Source organism: Alligator sinensis, unplaced genomic scaffold (genome assembly GCF_000455745.1).
Source record: "Alligator sinensis unplaced genomic scaffold, ASM45574v1 scaffold410_1, whole genome shotgun sequence".
In the NCBI taxonomy this organism is placed as follows: Eukaryota; Metazoa; Chordata; order Crocodylia; family Alligatoridae; genus Alligator; species Alligator sinensis.
The window spans coordinates 990,329-1,011,429 of record NW_005841972.1 but is presented as its reverse complement, the minus strand read 5'-3'; the positions used below and the strand labels follow the sequence as shown (position 1 = coordinate 1,011,429).

The window sequence follows — 21,101 nt, the reverse complement described above, 5'->3', positions numbered from 1 at the left end:
CCAGCTGGTAAAGAATGATCCACAATGCCTGAGGTTTTAGAAAATCCAGCCTGGTGATGACTCAGGGTGGGGATGGAGTGGAGAGGCTGACTGTAGAACTACCAACATTGAGTTGAAGGGAATGACTGCTCCTATCCTCCTAATTGGGGCTGATATACCCGCTCCTCCCGTGATTCATGGAGCCTGACACAGGGCCCTTGGATACCAAGAAAGAACTGTTCAATTACCAGCTAATCAGCTGCCACATAACCTCTGAGTGCACCTCTGAGCATCTGTAGGTCACTGGGAGTACACCCGCATGCCACTGAATGCTACCTACCCCAGATGGTTCTCAGCCTGCATCCTTCACAACATCTGTGAGGGCAAGGGGAAGTTTTTTTTTTTAGAGGCCTAGACAGAGGAAGCTTGGCATGCTAGAGGCAGCTATACAACACCACAAGCCAAGCCTCTGTCTCACAACTACCACTGCTGTTACAAAAGTCCTGGAAAATCACTTTCAGAGATGCCCGGACGCAAAGTGAGAGTGGGGCATGACTGAGCGAGGGGTGGACAAAGCATGGGGCACAATGTTATCTCTTTTGTACCAAAAAACCCTTTTATTAAACAGTACACACAGTCAAAACCCTATATTTTTTTCTTAAGAGAACTCATAAATAAATAATTAATGAACTGGGGTGTGCATAAGAACTGGCAGTGCTGTGTCACTGGGGGTTTGCAAATGGGAAGTGATGGCATGTATCAATGACACCCATAAGAACTGGAGTCTGTTCAAAAGGTTCCCAAGAGGGATTTGGGTGGCATGTCCTTGGTGTGGACCAGGATGGGAGCAAGCCTCCCCACTGGCCCACTGGGTTGAATGGGCTTGAGTCCCAGGATGCAAACCCTTCCTTGGATGTTGACTGACTGAGAATCTATGAAGTGGAGGGGAGCTGCTCCAAACCTTATTACCCCAACTCCTCAATGAAAGTGAAGTTCTGAAAGTTTGGCTGAAGTAGGGGTAAGGGATGCAGATCTTGGAGCCAGAGAAGGGGGGCAAAGTGGGAGCATAGAACAGCCACAAAAAGGCAGGTCTGGCTTGTGGTTGGGACTGTGCCTAAACCTGCTGACTGCTGCCCTGGTCTCAGACCTGTTACAAGGGCGGGGGAAATCTCTGAGCATAGAAGCTAAGAGGGTGTAAGGCAGAATCGGGGGTGGGAGGCACACAACCAGCAGACCATGGGACCTACAGTCTCTGATTCTCTACCCTGTCTGGGCTGCTAGCTTCCAGAGAACTCAAGTAATGATCTTAGCAAGCTATCCATCTTTGCTGAAGCTGTGACTCTGCACGTTTCCCAAGGCAGAAAGCTGACCTGGCATCAACATCACCTATTAATAAAGTGTCAAATTTGAATTCGGCCCGAATCAGGGACAGAGATTCAATTTGTTGATTCAGATCAGTTCCCGATTCGATTCAGCCGAATCCGAAGATTCAATGCTGATTCGGAGAATCAACGATTCAGACATAGACACAGCTTTAAAAGTTTTTTCTATATACCTTGAGATAGCAGGTGCAGCTCATGATTGCTGCATGCTGGGGTTCATGTAGCATCCCACAGGAGCGGAGGGTAGGCCTCCACATGCTTGGCCGCGAACCCAGAAGAGGACCGTAAGTACTTCCAGGTCTGCCAGGGAAAGTGCTGGGAGGCCCCCCTGCACTCCCCCAACTCAGCCATCAGCTGCAGGGGGACCCTGGGTGTCCCCCTCATGCCCAGGAGGCACCAGCAGTTGAGCCGGGGGGGGGCAGGGCTGCGCACTCCCCAGCAGACCCGGAAGTGGACTGGAAGTGATTCTGGTTGACTTCCAAGTCAGCTGCTGAGCACACTGGGGAGCCCCCCCGCGCTCCTGTGGGACACTCCACGTGCCCCAGCATCGCAGCATTCATGAGCCCCTGCTATCTAGAGGTACGTAGAAAAAACTTTTAAAGCTGTGTCTATGTCCGAATCTCTGAATCTTTCCAAATCTCTCCAAACTGATTCGGAGGGTTCCGATTCAATTCGGAGAGATTAAAGGGTCCTCTGATTCGATTCGGAGATTCAGCCACCGAATTGGGCCGAATCGCCACCAAACTGAATCAGGGACCAAAGCTTCGCACAGCCCTAGAGGAAACCATAACAAGGTGTGTCAACACCATCTCAAGTTGCAGCATTGTTGGTTGTAGCTGTGTTGGTCTAAGGCCTTAGCAGGCAAGGTTCTTTGGGTAGATGTGATAATTTTTATTAGACCAACAAAACAGTTGGAAAAAAGTCCTTTGCATGCTCTCAGGCACAAACACCCTTTCTTCAGGCAATGGGAGACTGCTGATATCATGAGTTTTCCAAGGTAGAAAAGAAGCTAAAGTAACAAAGAAGTCTGTGAAGATGCAAATGAGTAGAAGTTCGGAAGACAAAGGGCAGAGACATAGGGGGAGAGGGGAGAGGAAAGTGGATTTATGACACATTACAACCTGCCTGACATCTAACACACCAGGTAACCTGCCTATTAGCTGACCACATGCTTTCCTTCACACTTTTCCCTCCTCCCCCCCTATCTTTACTCTTTGTCTTCCAAACTTCTGCTCATTTGCCTCTTCACAGATGTTGATGCACCTTGTTATGGTCCCCTCCTCTGCTGAGAGTTATGCTGATGCCCTGGTGACTTCAGCCCCCTTCCTCCCCAGACATTATGGTATGAAGTTGTGATGATACCTCTGTAGCATGGGTGGGCACAATATGGCCCGCAGAGGGACTTTGTCTGGCTCGCGGTGGGTCCCTTGGTCTCACCTGGTGCAGGTGCTCTCTGGTCTGTGGTGCGTCACGCTGCTCCCTGTGCATGCAGCAGGGCTGGGGTGGCTCCACAGCTGGACTGCCTTTCTAGGCAGCCCAGGTGGTAGCAGCTCCTTCCAGCTGCCACTGTCGCTAGCTCTAGCCCCGTGGTACTGGCAGGGACCAGCGCGCAGTCCAGACCCCAGCCTGTCCCATGCCCTCTCTGGACTCGGTCTGGTAGAGCAGACTAGCTACAGACCAGCCAGAACTTGCGCACACAGCCTCAGCCCCAGCCTGCTCCAGACTCACGCACCCACATTGTGCAGTGGTAGCAGCCAGGCAGAAGTTGCTGCTCAGTGTGGGGGAAAAGCAGCCTCTCCCCTTTGCTGCTGCCAGGCCCTTCAGAAGCCTGCACCTGGGCTACCCTGCAGCTCCTCTATACTGTCACTGCTGCCCTGCTGGGTGGCCTGGAAGTGGCAGCGATGGTGGTAGAGAGGAGCTGCAGGGGAGCCCAGGCATGGGCTCTGGGTGACTGCAGCAAGGCAGTGGTGAGGAGGGGGGAAAGCTTTTTCCGCCCCCGCACCAAGCAGCAGCTTCTGCCTGGCTGCTGCCACTGCCCTTGTTCAGCACAGGTTAGCGGTCTGGAGCAGGCATGGGGCGGGCTAGGGTTGGAGCTGTGTGTACAAGTTCCAGCTGGTCTGCTCCAACTGGGGTGAGTCCGGAGTGGGCATGGGGCGTGTCAGGGCTGGGGCTGTGTGCTGTTGGCAATGGAAGGGAGGAGCCACAGGGCTGTTGTGAGAGAGGAAGGGGAGGGTGCTGACTGCCCTGCAGTAGCTCCCCATAGCACTGCCTATGGGGCCTGCGGGACCAAATAATTGCCTGCCTCTGCTCTATAGCCTCCATGCTTGAAGTGCTTCAAACACTGCATCTGTCCATGCCGTATGCGGGGGGTGGTTTGAGACATCTAAATCCCACTGATAACAATTTTGGTTTGAAGCACCTCTTCTCACAAGTAATTTGTTAGCAAACTCTACCTTTGCTATTTCTGATAATGGAAATTCATGCAGATAAAAGCTTGTGCATATGGATGAGTGTGATGGTCACTGCTGGCCGTGGTATGGGAAGTAGGTCTTAGTGAAGTAACTTGAGAAGAGTGTACCAAAAGACATCTTGTCAGGATGAATGGAAAGGTGGGCTGGACTGGACTGACTGGAAAGGGCTGGAGGGGCTTTGCAAAAAGGAGGTATAGCTTTAATGGCCTTAAGGCCTTTTTTTCAACCAAAGGGTGACCATGATCAGCTAAGAGGCTGGTAAACATGACCTGACCTATCAAATTCTGCTGCAAGGACCTGATTATAAAATCACGTTAGCTAAGATGCACGTATTTTGACATACTACTAACACTTCTTTCAAGACATGGCAAACTGTAAACTTTAAAACAAACTACAGATATTTTTCACAATGGAGAAGGAGTTATGCTCATACTTGGGGAACCAAAGCTGAGGGCATTGGGAGTGCTCAGACTTCTGCCTCCAACTCTAGTGGTAAAGGGCATGTCTTCATCTTGGGCTCGGAAATCCTCCTCAATAGGGGACACCATCAGGCAGACATATGTATGCAGCTGAATAAGAAGCCGATGCTGAAGCATCCAGATCACCATCTGTATAAGCTGAGTCTGTAACACAGAGATAGAATTTCAAGCATACAAGAAGCAAAGGAAGGCAATGCACAAGGCATGTGAAGGCCTTAAGATCCTGCAGGGATAAGCACAGCAAAAATGTTTACACAGAGAGGCAGGTGGCTCTTCTCACCAGAAGGGGGCTACCCTACTGCCACCCCATGCTGGTGCTGCTGTGTACCCTGTGGCAAAGCTGCAGCCACCACCACTACATGCCCTGTGCCAGCACTGAAGTTGCCACTACAGCACAGGTCATGTGACAGTAGCCAGAGCTTCAGCAGCACGGGGCATAGAGCATGAGCTAGAGCCATCACTGCTGCCATACACCCTGTACCTGAGCTGGAGCCATTGCCACCACATATCATAGGTGCAGCCACATGGCTAGGAATGAAGCTGTTGTCACTGCAGCCACTATATGCCCCAGGTTGGAGCTGTTGCCACTGCATGCTGAAACCACACTGTGCTCCGGGTAGGATCTGGCCCTCAAGGAACCCTACAATCCAGATCCAGCCCAGGGAACAAGGTGACTTTAACACCTCTGTCTGACCACTGATTCTCTATAAGGGGGCTGCAGGGTTAGGTGTGCAATTTCCTGCATGTGATTCACAAGATAAACACAGGTTTATTACAATAACCAAGAAAAATTATAAAATTCAGCTCCTCTGTGAAAAAAATTGAGTTTATTTCCTACCTATGGGGACTTTTTACCATCTTGTACCATCTATACTTTTCCCAGAGCCTGACAAAGGGACTTTGATCCTGAAACCTTGCAGAAAAGGACAATTTTCTTGTGATTTCCCAGTTGGTCTAATAAAAGGTATCATTTTGGAGCCAAATATTGCAGGTTTATGACAAGCATCTTGAGTCCAATGAGAGTGCCTTGAGTCTCAAAAAATTGGGAACCACTGGGTTAGACAAACACTTGTCTAGAATGGTTAGATAGGAATGATTCTCCCTTGAGCAGATGACTTTTTGAGGTCCCTTTCAACAATATTTTTCTATGATGGCCCAGGAGGCCTATTACAGTCCTGTTTCCTTTAAAGAGACCAATTTATTTGTCAGTAGGCCAGAGGAAGTTCTCCACTTCTTAAAAAATGAGAGATCTGCAGTCTCTAAGACCTTATGCCTTGCAGAGGAATCAGCAGCAGAAGTAACAGTCTTACTACAGATGCAGACTTCAGCCCCAAACTGGTTTCAGTTATGAATGATGGACCCCTGGCAGACTTTTAAAGACTTTTAAATGTCTCAGTGCATGGGGACCCCTGCATTGGAGACCAGTTAGCTCCCTGGTGTCAGGCAGCCCACAAGCGCATTTAAATTCCTGTTGTACAAGGAGCCGGTGATCAGGGAACCACTTCTCGCTCCTGGGCTCTCTATATATTGGCAAGTTGAAAAGGTATAAGGCAGCTCAGCTTGAGGCAGCTCCTCCCTAGTGCCAGGTTGCTTGATCCCCATCAGATGCACAAAATGATGTGAGGAATTTTATCCCAGATCCCAAAAATCATGCAGTCTGACAGGCGGGATCTTGATTCTCTAGCACAGAAGGAAACAATTTGGGCTCTGGGATAAAATTTTTCAGATCCCATTACCTGGTTAAACTAACATCTGTCAGAGGCCTTGGAGACCCCCAGAGGAAGAAGGGGCACATCTGCATGAGACATTTACTGCAGTTGACTAATTAACTCTGCAGTAAACAGTTTGGCATCTACATGTGCAGCCCTATAACGTTGCAGGAAGCTAATAAACTTCACAGGACAGTATTTGTAAATACAAGTACTATCCTGCCACGGAGTTTTTTACTCTACAGCAGTGCACGGGCAGATGCTGACACAGCTGGCTGGGGCACAGGGGTGCTTCAGTGCAGGGGCTGCTTGCTGGCTAGTCCCACAGTAGAGCACCCTCGTGCCCCAGCCAGTCCCTCCACAGACGGGCTGGAGGAATCGCAGGCTGGCAGGCTGACCCCTCCCCCACCCCCAGATCCCTTGCCAGCTGGGGCTGCTCCGACCCAGCTCAATCTGCTGTGTGTGGTCTCAGGCACACATGTAAATGAGGCACCTAGGAACAATAAACTTCAACACAGTATGTGCCAGAGCTTATCGTGTTGCAGTTATATCCATGTGTAGACATGCTCAAGCAGTACAATAGACTTTTCACATAAACATGTTTAAATAGACTTTAAACATTCCCTCCACCTGGCTCAAAGAATGATTCTATGAATTTTTTAACCAGGAGGAACAATTAATATTGGGATGATATTGGCTCACCAATATTTAATCTCTTTTATAAAGAGATAATTTGTCCTGGTTTAAAGATAGGCTTTCATTCAACCAGAAGTTACAAATTTGATGCGAGGATTACTGAGTAAGAATTTATGGCCTGTACATTATGGCCTTAAAATCACTTAAAGAACATGTGAACTTTGACAGCACTCCCTCCTAAATCTGAGCTAATATTAAGACTTTAGCATGCCATGGAGTTCATGCCCTGGAGTTTGAACCTACAGAATCAGTGAAGTGTTCCAATAGCAAAGTTCAAGGTGCAGAAAAGGGACACTATAATGATCAGGGAAATGGTTAGCTGATCTTCTGAGAGGAGACATGAAAGAGCTTGTCTTGTTTAGCCTAGAAAATGAAGGATAAGAAAAGAGAGTGCTCTCTATAAATACAGTGGTGGAGAAGAAAAGGGAGGAACCAGACAGTGGGAAAACTACCTAAAGCTCAAAAAAAGTGTCAACACAAAAACAAATGTGCATTACACTGGCCTGTAATAGGACAGAAAGGCTTCCCTCACAAAGGAAAGAAGCTAAAAAGAGTCACTGAGCCAAACTCTCTTGCTGTACCTGCACCTAACAACAGAGAAACAGTTGCTGTGGGATAAGCAGCTCAGCAGTGGGGGTGACTTGACAAGGCTTTTGTGGGAGCTGGTTACTCTGGGTGTCATAGAATCATAGAAAATTAGGGTTGGAAGGGAACTCAGAAGGTCATCTAGTCCAACCCCCTGCTTAAAGCAGGACCATCCTAAGTATATTATCACAGCCAATGTTTCGTCTAGCCAGGTCTTAAAAACTGCCAAGGATAGAGATTCTACAACCTCTCTGGGTAACCTGTTCCAGTATTTTACTACCCTCCCAGCGAGAAAGTTTTTCCCAATATCTAACCTACACTTCCCTTGGTGCAACTTCAGAACATTGTTCCTTGTTTCGTCATCTGCCACCACTGAGAACAGTCTTGCTCCGCCCTCTTTGAAACCCCCTTCAGGTAGTTAAAGGCTGCTATTACATCTCCTCTCAGTCTTCTCTTCTCCAGACTAAATAAATCCAGTTCCCTCAGCCTCTCCTCACAAGTCATTTTCCCCAGCCCCCCAAACCATTTTAATTGCCCTCTGCTGGATTCTGTCCAATTTGTCCACATTCTTTCTATAGTGTGGGGCCCAAAACTGGACAGTCCTGAATAGAAGGGAATAATCACTTGTCTTGATCTGCTGGCAACAGTCCTACCAATGCAGCCCATTATGCCGTTAGCCTTCTCAGCAACAAGGGCATACTGTTGGGTCATATCCAGCTTATTGTCCACTGTAACCCCCAGGTCTTTTTCTGCAGACTGCTGCCTAGCCAGTCAGTCCCCAGCCTGTACTGATGCATGGGATTGTTCTAAGTACAGAAGTCTGTACTCATCCTTATTTAACCTCCTGAGATTTCTTTTGGTCCAATCCTACAATTTGTCTAGGTCTCTTTGAATCCTAACCCTATGCTGCAGTATATCTACTACTCCCTCCAGCTTGGTGTCATCTGCAAACTTGCTGAGGGTGTACTGCATCCCATCTTCCAGGTTGCTGATGAAGATACTGAACAAAACTGGTCCCAGGACCGACCTCTGGGGCACTCCACCCTCTGAACCCAAAGATCCAGCCAGTTTGCTATCCACCTTACAGTCCATTCATCCAACCTGTATTTCCTTAGCTTGCCTGAGAGAATGTTGTGGGAGACCATATCAAAAGCCTTGCTGAAGTCAAGGCATACGACATCCACTGGTCTCCCTACCACCAAAGAGCCAGTCATCTCATCATAGACACTAATCAGATTGGTCAGGTGTGACTTGCCCCTAGTGAATCCATGCTGACTATGCCTGATCACCTTCTTTTCCTTCAAGTGCTTAGAAATGGATTCATTGAGGACCTGTTCCATGACTTTTCCAGCTACTGAGGTGAGGCTTACTGGTCTCTAGTTCCTTGGATCCTACTTTTACCCTTTCTTAAATATGGGCACTATGTTTGCCCTTTTATCATCTGGGACCTCTCCTGATCACCATGAGTGCAAAAATGATGGTCAGTGGCTCTGCAATCATATCAGTCAACTGCCTTAGCACCTTTGGGTGCATCCCGTCCAGCTCCACGGATTTGTATATGTTCAGCTTTTTAAAACAATCCCTAACCTGTTCTTTTCTCCTGTTGGCTGCTCACCTCCTCCCCAAACTGTGCTGCTTGGTGCAGCAGTCTGGTAGCTGAGCTTGCCTGTGAAGCAAGAAAAAGACATTGAATACTTCAGCCTTTTCTGAATCCTCTGTCACAAGGTTGCCTCCCCCATTCAGTAAGTGACCTAAACTTTCCCTGATCCTACTCTTGTTTCTGACATACTTGCAGAAACCCTTCTGGCTACTCTTCACATCCCTTGCTAGCTGGAACTCCAATTGCACTTTGGCCTTCCTAACTTCATCCTTGCATGCCTGAGCAATACTTTTATTTTCCTCCCTAATTGTTTGTCCAAGTTTCCACTTCTTATTAGCTTCCTGTTTGTGATTTAGCTCACTGAAGAGCTCCCTGCTAAGCCAAGCTGGTCTTCTGCCATACTTGCTAGTCTTCCTGCACATCTGAATGGTTTGTTCCTGCACTCTCAGTAAGGTTTCTTTGAAGTACAGCCAGCTCTCCCTCTGACTGGCTTCCCAGGGAGTCCTGCCCACGAGTTCCCCGAGAGAGCCAAAGTCTGCTTTTCTGAAGTCCAGGGTCTTTACTCTGCTGCTCTCCATCCTTCCTTTCCTCAGGATCCTGAACTCAATCTTCTCATGGTCGTTACTGTCCAAATTGCCATCCACTACTACATTCCCCACCAATTCTGCCCTGTTTGTGAGCAGCAGGTCAAGAAGAGCATGGCCCCTAGTTGGCTTCTCCAACACTTGCACTAGGAAGTTGCCCCCAACACTCTCCCGAAACTTCCTGGATTGCCTGTGCACTGCTGTATTGTCCTCCCAGCAGATGTCAGGGTGACTGAAGTCCCCCACAAGAACCAGGACCTGCGATAGGGAAACCTCCACTAGCTCTTTGAAGGAAGCCTCATCTTGAAGAAAGCTTCATCTGATTGTGTCTGACTGGTGCTTGAGTGTTTGCCTGGTGCCTGTTTTTTTGTGAATGCCCACCTGCCCCTCTGGAGTGACTGATTGACAGAACTTGCTTTTTATGGGGCTGGTTTAGTTAACTGAAGGGTAGAACTAGATCAGGCAGCCTTATAAGAAGGCAGCCCCTTGCAAACAGCATAAGCAGAGAAGGCAGCAAACAGAGAGGGAGTTTGCCCTAGAAGGGAACCAGGGAGCAGGACAGTATGTGCCTTGGGAGGGGAGGGGGGACGACATGCAGGGGTGTGTGTGTGTGTGTGTGTGTGTGTGTGTGTGTGTGTGTGTGTCCCTAATGGGACAGGACAGTCCTGCAATGGGAACCTCAAGTTCCAGCCCCAGCCTCCATGATTCTGGGAAAGCATTTATCCCACATCTGCAGAGTCATGCAGGGACCACGAAACGGTGGGTTTCTCCTTGCAGGCTGGCAGTGTTCCAGGATGCAAGGGGTCGTTTGGGGTTGCCAACAGTGCAATGCAGGGGGCGCCATGTGCACGCCTGCAAACATGCACATGGATGGGAATACAGCCAGGCAACATGGAGAGCAGCTCCCTGTAGGTAAGTCTATGGGAGAAGGGGGGCAGATTGAGATCCCCAGTGAGAGAGGGAGCGTGGCTGGGGGCGCTGCCTAGCCAAGGCCATGTGTGGAGCATGATAGGGCCATGGACAGCTCATCCAGGGGGCACAGGGCATGGGGGGGAGAGGTGCAGCTCCCAGCCATTGCCTGCATCCTTCAAGGGGAGCATGTGCCCCCCAGATTTGTGCACAGGGGAGAATGTGGGCTGCCCACTGCAGCTTCAGGGCTCCCCACCCTGCTGCCCTACCCCCGGGGAGTCCTGCACTACCATAGCAATGTGCCCCCTGCCTGACTGGCAGCAGCGGGGGAGGCAGAGGTGCAGAGTTGTGCCCCCCACTGCTGCTGAGCGGACAGGGGGCATGTGGCCAGGGCAGGGCCCTCTGGGGGAAAGGCAGCAAGGCAGGGTGCCCTGAGCCCACAGTGGGCACCTTGCATCTGCCCCTGCCCCCACCCTGTTCAGTTCTGCTCCAGCCGTGCCATCAGCAGAGGCAGGGGGGAGGGAGGACAGGGGGCATGCGTCCTGTCTTTACATATGAAAAAGGTGGTCACCCTAGTGTGTGTCTGTGTCTGAGTGCACAAGGGTCCAGTTGTGGATGTTCAGTGTGTGGGTTCTGTGGTGCAGTTGTTTTTCTTTTGAGGTTTTTCATTTGTTTGCTTTGGTTTGGTATGTGTATTTTGTTTAGGTATCCTCCAGGCAGTAAAAGAGGCACAAAGGGAGGCTGGATCAGTAGTTATGAACTGCATAGGATGTGCCAAGTTCATATTCCTCCCAGAGCATCAAGACCAGTTTATCCACACCATGTGTAAGCTGATGTCTGCCCTGGAGGAAAATATTCAAAGGTTGGAAGCACAAGTATCCACACTGCATTACGTCAAGGAAAAGGAAGATTACTTGGACAGAAGTTATACAGTGTTGGTACTGGAGAGGCCAAAGGGAAAAGAGAAATGCAGCATGTGACTATTTGAAGAGGACCCCCGGAATTCAAGAGGAGCATACTGAAGTCAGCAACCACTTGCAAGGACTCTGAGGTGGAAAATCTGAGGAAAAGACAGAAGACAGGACATATGTAGGCATGATGCAAAGGACTCCAGTCTAGAGAGCAGAAAGTGTAGGTCCCCACAGATGGACAACTCTAGGACCAATGGATAAAGAAGAAAGAGAAGAGTGGTGATGGTTGGTGACTCCCTTCTGTGAGGGACACCAATTTGTTGTCCAGATTTGGGGTCCTGGAGACCAAATTCAAGACATTACTGAGAGACTGCCAAAGCTCATCCATCCCTCATACCACTACCATTTTCTGTTTGTCCATGTAGGCACCAATGCCAGGAACAACACTGAGCAGATCAGAGGTGACTAGGAGGCTCTTGGCAGGAGGGTTAAGGAGCTGGGATTAGAAGTGATGTATTCATCAGTCCTCCCCGTGGAAGGAAAGGGCCCAGAGAGGGACCATTATATTCCACAAATAAACATGTGGCTAAGATGCCAGTGTTGCCACGAAGGTTTTGGATTTTTTAATAATGGATGGATGTTCTGGGGAGGAAGATTGCAATCAAGAGAACTACTCAACAGTTTATTTGCCTCAGTATTCACAAAAAAATAGGCTGCAGCCACATGCCTCATGAGGATTATTTCGATATGGAAAAGGATAAGGTGAAGGATAAAATAACAAAAGAAACAATCACAGAACTTTTGATGGGTCTGAATGAATTCAAGTCAACAGAGCCTGAAGAACTTCATCCCAGGTTCTGAAGGAACTGACAGAAGACCAGCAAGCCTCACCTCAAAACCCAGGAAGTTAATGGAGCATATCCTAAGGAAAGCCATTTAAAAGCATCTGGAGGAGGAAAGGCTGATCACAATGTGGTATAAAAAAAGCAAAGGCCTTAAACTTTGATATAAAAAAGGTTATAAAGATAAAACAAAAGGCGTTGTGTAAAAGTGTGGGCTGGGAAAAGAGGAAGAATGTCTGGCCTTGTGGTCCATGTCAGGATGGCAGGATGTTTTGAGCGGAGTCCCAGATAAGGGTTTTTCCTGGGCCCAGTGCTGGTTCAATGTATTTTTTAAAGATCTAGGTGCTGGAATAGAGAGCTTCTTGAGAAATTTTACAGATGACGTGAAACTGAGAGACTGTAAATACATTAGAGAACAGGACCACACTTCAGAAGGGTCTTGATAGATTGGAAGCTTGGCTGGAGATACAAGGATGAAATTCGATACTGAGAAATGCAAGGTGCTTACACCTTGGGAAGAGTATCAAAAATACAAATACAAAATGGGTGACATCTGGCTTGATGGCAGCATTATGGAGGAGGATCTGGGAGTCTTTGTGCATGACAGATTCAATAGGATTCTGCAGTACAATACAGCTGCACAAAAGACAAATGCCATTTTGGAATGCATCAACAGAAACATTAGATACAAGACACGGAAGGTGATAGTGACTCTTTACTCAGCACTGATTAGGCGTCATCTCAAGTAGTGTGTGCAGTTTTGGGCTCCACATTTTTTAAAAGAAGGTAGAGAAGTTAGAGAGGGTCCAGAAGCAGGTGACAAAAATGTGATAAAGGACTTGAAAGGCAAGTCATACGAAGAAAGGTTGAAGGAGTTAGGTACGTTCAGCTTACCGAAAAGGTGCTTAGAGGGGACATGATAGCAGTTTTCAAGTACCTAAAGGGCTGTCATAAGAAAAGGGAAAACACTTCTTCCCTCTTGCCACAGATGGATAGGACATGGATCAATGGCTTGAGTTGCAGCAAAGTAGGTTTAGATTAGATATAAGGAAAAACTTCACTGTTCTAACAGTAAGGCAGTGGAACACACTGCCTAAGGAAGCTGTAGACTTTCCATCACTGGAAGCATTCAAGAAGAGGTTGGACAGCTACTGGTCAAAGATGATCTAGGTGTTGCTATGCCTATGATCTTCTATGGTTTTTTTCCATGCTTCTGGATTTTGCTGGTTGCCACATGGGACTGAAAGAGATTTTTTCCCCACTCCCTGCTGGTACATGCATCAGTTTCTGCACTCCTCCCTATCCTCTGTTTCAAGTCAGACCAACTAATACATTTGGGGTCAGGAAGGAATTTTACCCTGTGGTCAGACTGGTACAGACTGTGGGGTATTTTTTCTTCCTCTCTAGCAGGGGCATGGCTCTCTGGGATCTCTCGAGCCTATATACCTTTGCAGCAGCAAGATGTTGGCTATTATGGTCCCCCTGCTTTACCTGTGGTATCTTAGGGTGTAAGGTCTTGGGTACTGTGTCAGGGTTGACTGTGTAGTTTTGCTAAGGGGTTAGACAATGGATTTTCATAGGAGAGTTTCATAGATTCATAGACATTCGGGCTGGAAGGGACCCTGAAGGATCATTGAGCCCAGCCCTCTGCCACAGGGGCAGGAAGTCAGCAGGGATCAGAGGATCCCAGCAAGATAAACATCCAAACGTGTCTTGAAGGCGGTCAAAGTGGGTGCTTGAACAACCTCTGGCGGAAGTCTATTCCAAACCTTGGGGGCTTGGACAGGAAAGAAGTTCTTCCTTATGTCCAGCCTGAATCGGTCTTGGCGGTGTTTGTGACCATTTGATCTTGTCATCCCTTGGGGCGCTCTGGTGAACAGACATTCCCCCAGATCCTGGTGAACACCCCTGATAAACTTAGAGGTGGCCACCAGATCACCCCTGAGCCTGCGCTTTTCCAGGCTGAAGAGACCCATAAGGTCTGTTTTCCTGACCTCTGATCATGTGCGTGGCTCTCCTCTGCATCCTCTCAAGCTTCTCCACATCCTTTTTGAATTGTGGAGCCCAAAACTGGACGCAGTACTCCAGCTGCGGCCTCACCGAGTACAATGGGAGAATGATGTCCTGGGATTTGCTTGAGAAGCATCTCTGGATGCAAGCCAGTGTTTTGCTCGCTTTACTAGCCGCAGCATCACATTGAAGGCTCACGTTCATCTTGTGGTCAATCATGACCCCCAAGTCCCTTTCATCTGTAGTGCTAACCAGCATAGCCTATAAGCATGCTGCAGGTTTCTCCTCCCAAGGTGGAGAACCTTGCATTTTTCAGTGTTAAACATCATCAGGTTCTCATCCGCCCATTTCATGAGCCTGTCAAGATCTGCCTGGATCACCCTCCTATCCTCAGGTGTGGATGCTTTACCCCAGAGTTTGGTGTCATCAGCGAACTTGGCCAGTCCGCTTCTGACACCAATGTCTACATCATTGATGAAGATGTTAAAAAGTATAGGCCCCAGGACAGAGTCTCGAGGGACCCCACTGGTCACAGCGCACCACGACGACTGACGTCCATCAACCACCACCCTCTGGGTCCTTCTGCGGAGCCAATTCCCCAGCCAGCAGATCGTGGTGTAGTCGAGGCTGCAGTTATAGCCAGTTTTGTCAAAAGGTGATCATGAGATACCAGATAGAAGTCAAGATATATGACATCAATCTCTTCCCCCTTGTCCAGGTGATAGGTCACCTGGTTGTAAAAGGAAATGAGATTGGTCAAGCAAGACCTACCCGCAACAAACCCATGCTGGGTATCCCTCAGGATATAGCCGTCAGCTAGTCTGTTATGGATGGCCTCTTTGATAATCTTTTCCAAGACCTTCCCCAGGATAGAGGTCAGGCTGATGGGGCTGTAGTTTGCCGGATCTACTTTCCTCTATTTCTTGAAGATAGGCACCACATTGACCTTCTTCCAACCTCTGGGCACTTCTTCAGGGCACCAGGAGTTCTCAAAGATCTGTGCCAGGGGCTGAGCTACGATGCTTGTCAGCTCCTTGAATACCCTTGGGTTTAAACCATCAGGGCCAGCTGACTTGAAGGTATCCAGCCTGTCAAGGTGTTTCTTCACAAGGTCAGCTTCAATGGAGGGTAAGGAGTCTCCCTTCCCCCGGGCCTCCCTGACCCACAATGGGCAGGGGGGTCCCATGGGACTGGTGAAAAACTGACGCAAAGTACGCATTAAGCAAGTTTGCTTTTTCACAGGCATCAGTTGTCAGTTGTCCCGTCTGGTTTAGCAGGGGTCCAATGTTGCCCTTGCTTTTCCTCCGGCTCCCCACATATCTAAAAAAAGGATTTTTTATTGTCCTTGATATTTGTAGCTAGCTGGAGTTCCATCGCAGCCTTGGTTTTCCTGGTTTGCTCTCTGCAGGTCTGGACCAGAGCAGAGTATTCCTCCTTGGTGGTGGTTCCAGTCCTCTATCCTTTGTAGGTCTTCCTTTTAAGACGCAGGAGGTCCACTAGTTCCCTGGAGAGCCAAGGGGGCTGCTCTGCCCTTTTGCTGGCTTTCCTCCAAGATAGGATAGACTTTGCTCGCGCATCCAGGATTGCTCCCTTGACGAGCAACCACTCGTCTTGAACTTCCCTCCCCTTTGGGTTGTGGCCCTTTAGGGTCTCACTGACAAGCCTCCTTAGCTTGTCAAAGTCAGCTTTCCTGAAGTCGAGGACTTCTGTATTACTGACTGACTTGCCAGTTTTACGGTGGATGTTGAACGTGATCAGCTCATGGTCACTGTTACCCAGCTTCCCTTCGATCGATAGGTCACTGATTAGGTCATCCCCAATTGCCAGTACCAGATTGAGCAGTGCTTTACCTCTCAATGGCCCGTAGACTTCCTGCATCAAATAGAGGTCATCCACACATCTTGTCACTTGGCCCCTCCATGATTCAGTTCCTCAGCTATAAAAAGGGGATAGCAATCGCGGTCTGTCTTCACAAAAGGATCAATATATTAAACATTATGAGACCAAATACTCTAGTAATTGGGTCCATTTAAGAACCCAAACCGGTAGAATACTGAGGACCATTTTTAAGGTATTTAGGCACTTGAGGGCAGGACAGTCCAACTTATGGGCAGCTGGGGGCCACATCTATGCAGCTGGGGGTCACATGCTGTGCAGACTGAGGACTGCTTGCCCCCAGGACAACACTCCGCACCCCCGGCTCCTCCCCTGTAACATGAGCAACACCCCCATCTCCTCCCAGACAAATGCCTTCCAACAATGCAGGTAACCCACCTCCTGTATCTTATGTGCAATATAAGAAACCCAACCCCCCTCCCATCATGCATACAGCTTGGGCACTAGGGCTGTGCGAAACACCATCATTTCATTTCAATGTCCATTTCACTGTTTTGAAAGGGCAGTGTTTCATTTTGTCGTTTTGTTTCATCGAAACTGTTTTGCTGTTTCAACATTTTGCCTATAGGCTATAATGGGAAATCATAAAAAGGCCTAAAACACTTTCATTTCTTGCCTGATTCAGATGCAAATTGCAGGGATGGTAGCTTCTTCTAAGGGCATGAAGCCTGCCAAGTTTCAAAGTTATAAGTGCAGAGGTTTCTCAGAAACTGCACCTCAAAGTCTTGAAAACAAAATTTGCCAGCAGCAGCAGCCTCCTTTCATCCAGCATGCAGATCTGGGGGTCTGCACCCCCGGGAGGGCTGTGCCGGACTCCTCCCAGGGATGCGGGCTCCCAGATTGGGCCCCAAGGGGCTGTGGAGCTGCTCAGAGCTGAGCCTGACGGGAGGAGGCAGAGCACAGCCCTGGCTCTGTCCACCTCCTGCCACTGGGCTGAGCTCCATGGGGTTGGCAGAGCCAATCAGAGCACAGCCTGGCGGCGGGAGGTGGGCAGACCCGGCACTGCGCTCCACCTCCTGCCACTGGGCTAAGCACCATGGTGCTGGCAGAGCCGATTGGAGCGCAGCCCGGTGGTGGGAGGCGGGGGGAAACCAGGGCTATGCTCCACACTGGGCTGAGCTACATGGGGCTGCAGAGCCACTCGGAGTGCAGTCCTGGCTCTCCCCTGCCTCCTACCACTGGGCTGCTTCAAAACTCGAAACGATTCAAAACTTTTGAAACATTAGTGCCCTCATTTCATTTTGAAACTGTTTCAATGCTTTTAGTTTAGTTTTGATTTCGCTGTTTAGAGCTCAAAGTGGGTTGAAACATCTTTGAAACGAAACACTTAGCAAAATTTTGCACAGCCCTATTGGGCACCCCAGCACCCTCCTGTTGTGCTGTCCTGCCCTCAGGAGCAAGGGCAGGAAGAAGAAGCTGGAGGAAGGAAGGGAAGCCCATAGAACCTGACTGCTATGGCAGGAGCAACAGTGGAGAAGGGATTGGAGGCAGGGTGGTCATGGCAGGAGCCCATGGGCTGCCTGCTAACCCTTTGTAGGCTGCACATGGCTTAAGGCCTGCCAATTAGTCCTGCCTCAGGGTACAGATGAGTACCTAACAGAATTTACAAAAGCACCTGGGTGCCCAAATACTTTTGATTTGAACTCCATGAACAAATACTGTATTTACTTGCATACCTTTCCTTCAAAAATGAGCCTTCCAAAATTGGGGTGCTTAAGTGGAGAAGGCGATTATTTTTCTGTCCAGATTACAAACACCCCACTTTGATTCCTTCTCCACCCAAAGTTTAAAGCCAACTGCCACACAGCAGCAATGGCACTTCTATTCAGGCAGTTGAGGGTATCAATTGACTTAATGGAATCAATTGACTTAATGGCTCATTGCTCTTCATGCCACAGCGGTTAACAACTCTCTCTCCTTTTAATGGTATTAATGTTCCACTGATCCAACTAACCTTTTTTCTGGCAATTTTGCTGTCTCCTAGCTATTTCTGGTCCCTCTCCTCATATTTCACAGCTCTTAAGACTGCTTTTAGCTCTTTTCAAATTCATGCCCATGGAAACTAGGGTCCATGGGCATACTTCCGGTTTCAAAAAGGGACACCGGCTGGGAAGGGGGGATGGAAACATGACTGTGGAGTGGGGGAGCAGTGATATGCCCATGTCCTGCCACACACACGATGCCCCCTGCCTCCAAACACCCTCCCCCCAACCCTAAGCAGCATCTTGATAGGGCAAACTGGGAAGTTCTGGGAAAAGCTTTGATGCTCAGCAGAGCAAAATCCTGGATGTTTATTGATATTTTACAAAACCACTCAGACAAAGATGAGAGGACCCCAAAAGAGGACATGTCCGGGAAAATCTAGATGTTATGGTATGGTTTGAGCTTCTCACTGAGCAGGAAATAGCAGGTAGGTGAACTGAAGATTACACTCTGCCTCTGTTGTGTACAACCATAAGTCTCTTCATCCAGCTTTCCCAAAAGCAATGTGCAGTCTTATTTGAGGCATGTGGCATGCAAATGAAACAAGATAAATTCTTTATGATACAGTACACAAACTAGAAAGCATCCCTAAACTGAAGCTACAAGCAGTAGTCAAAGTGAGGGAGGGGCAACAGCAGGCTCTCAAAGTTGCCCGCTTTCAGGGGACTTGGAAAAAAATATCCTCAGTATGCATCACTTTCCTGCCTGAATTTCTCACCAACAGTCTTTTCAGTTCACAAAACATTGCAGAGTCCCTCCTGAATATTAATGATTTGACACTAAAAATACTGATTTACTGAGAAAAGCTCTTCAGTGATTTCATAGTAACCGGAATTGTTCTGATTAAAGAAACACAGAGGCAGAGTGAGCTCAGATTTACTGAAGGAAACTAACTCTGTTATATTAATCATTATAATAATGGGCCTGACCTGAATAAAGATGCCAAATTACAACTTGACAGCCCTCACAATTCTCACTTTTCTGTTAGGCAAACTTAATTCTGACCCTAACCCCCTGGCCCCATGTGCTACCAAGCCCCAAAGCGCACAGGCCCTTTATTAAGCATTTGGCACATAGGCAACATCTCTTCAGGAATATTCCACTTCAAGGAGGGGGGGGTGAGATTTGTGGCAGTGGTTTTCTGCTGGGGAGTGGTGACCTGGTAGGACACCAGGCCCTGGAAGAGGACTTGGCAGCTAGACAGCTGACAAACTGTCAGTTCACCTCATTTTCCCTCCCCTGTGAGGGGAAGTGAGGGAGAGCAAAGTACTGTGGGATAATGAGAACCTATGGGTCTCCTGTCCCCAAACACACATAACAAAAAGTGAAATGCTTCAAAACAGCACCTAATTTAAAGAGTACTATTTTGAAGTGCTTGAATTATCTTTGCAATGTTTCAAAAGGCTTGTATGTATGTAGCTGTGATAGCACACTCCACTTCCATGCAAACCAGATAGATGTGAATTGAATGTTATGTTCTCTGGTGGGGGAGGGACACTGGGTTTTAGGGGACAGCCATATCCCCTCTGTGGAATAAGGTGCAGAATTGGAAACAACATTGGGGAAGGAGGCACCCCTGAGTGAGGGGCAAAAAATGGGATTTGGGAGGGAAGGGGGCAGGAAAGAGTTTGAAAGAGGTTTTCTATATCTAGAAGTGAATGGGGGTGGAGAAGGATGGGATGGGCTGGAGGCCTGGCTCTCCTGAAGGACAGGAAGGGAAGCAGGAGTGAGTGGGGAAGAATGGAATTTTAAAGTTCTGGGGTGTTGTTTGGGAAGTCTGTTTTTCTTTTTCATACCTTGTGGGTTGCTTTGTTTTTTACTGTAAGCTGTTTTAAACCTCCTTGGGGAGGGTGGCATATGCAACTAGTAGGCAACTGTCGATCATCTGGATCATAGTGTATGTATACAGATCTAATAGATTTCTAGGGTAAGAAGGGACCTTGTAGATCATCGAGTCCGACCCCCTGCTCTAGGCAGGAAAGAGCGCTGGAGTTAAGTAACCCCCGCTAGGTCCTTGTCTAATCTCTTCTTGAACACCTCCAAGATAGGGAAAAGCACCACCTCCATATTTTTCCCTTTCCATATTTATTTTGCCCATTCCATATTTTGGCAACCCCCACCGTAAACCATTTCTTCCTGATGTCCAATCTAAATCTACTCTCCTTCAGTTTGTGGCCATTCCTTCTAGTAATCCCAAGGGGAGCCCTGGTAAACAGAGTATCCCCTATTCCCTGCTGACCCCCCCCCCAGTGAGTTTGTAGACAGCCCCAAAATACCCTCCCAGCCTTCTCTTGCACAGGCTGAACCACCTCTCAGCCTTCTCTTGCACAGGCTGAAGAGATTCAGGTCCCTCAGTCTGTCTTCATAGGATCTTACCTGCAGGCCCTCAACCATATGAGTAGCCCTCCTCTGAATCCTTTCCAGGTTATCCACACCCCTCTTGAAGTGTGGCACCCAAAACTGGATGCAATACTCCAGCTGCGGCCTCACCAATGCCGCACAGAGGGGAAGTATCACCTCCCTAGACCTGCTCGTGATGCACCTACTAATGCAAGAAAGAGTGCAGTTAGCCTTACTTATTACTTCGTCACACTGGCGACTCATGTTCATTTCTGCATCGACTCCGAGACTTCCTTTCCACTGTTGTGGTACTCAGAATGGTACTTCCCAGTCTATAGGTGTATTGAAGATTCTTTCTCCTCAGGTGCAGCACCTTGCACTTATCCTTGTTAAATTGCATCCTACTCTGATCTGCCCACTTCCCCAGTCTATCCAGATCCACCTGAATTCACTCCCTGCCCTCCAGTGTTTACTATACCCCACAGTTTGGTGTCGTCTGCAAATTTGGACAGAATGCTTTCAACACCCTCATCCAAATCACTGATGAAGATATTGAACGGTACTGGTCCAAGGACAGAGCCTTGGGGGACACCACTGCCCACATCTCTCCAGGGAGAAACTGACCCATCTACAACCAATCACTGTGAAAAAATCCAAATCACAGCTACTCAGTTTGTTTGGAAAAATTAGGTGCGACACTGTGTGGAAAGCCTTTTTAAAGTCCA

At 48.4% G+C, this 21,101-nt stretch overlaps 1 protein-coding gene across 2 annotated transcripts in view; it reads right to left on the bottom strand.

The window, feature by feature from the left end:
- The window catches only part of NPRL3 (NPR3 like, GATOR1 complex subunit), a 157,864-nt gene that overhangs the window by 22,400 nt on the left and 114,363 nt on the right, over nt 1-21,101 (bottom strand). For both annotated transcript variants that reach the window (XM_006020877.3, XM_025200614.1), the window contains one exon: nt 4,266-4,455. In XM_006020877.3, coding sequence (XP_006020939.1) covers nt 4,266-4,455 — 190 coding nt within the window. The remainder of the gene's footprint in view (nt 1-4,265; nt 4,456-21,101) is intronic.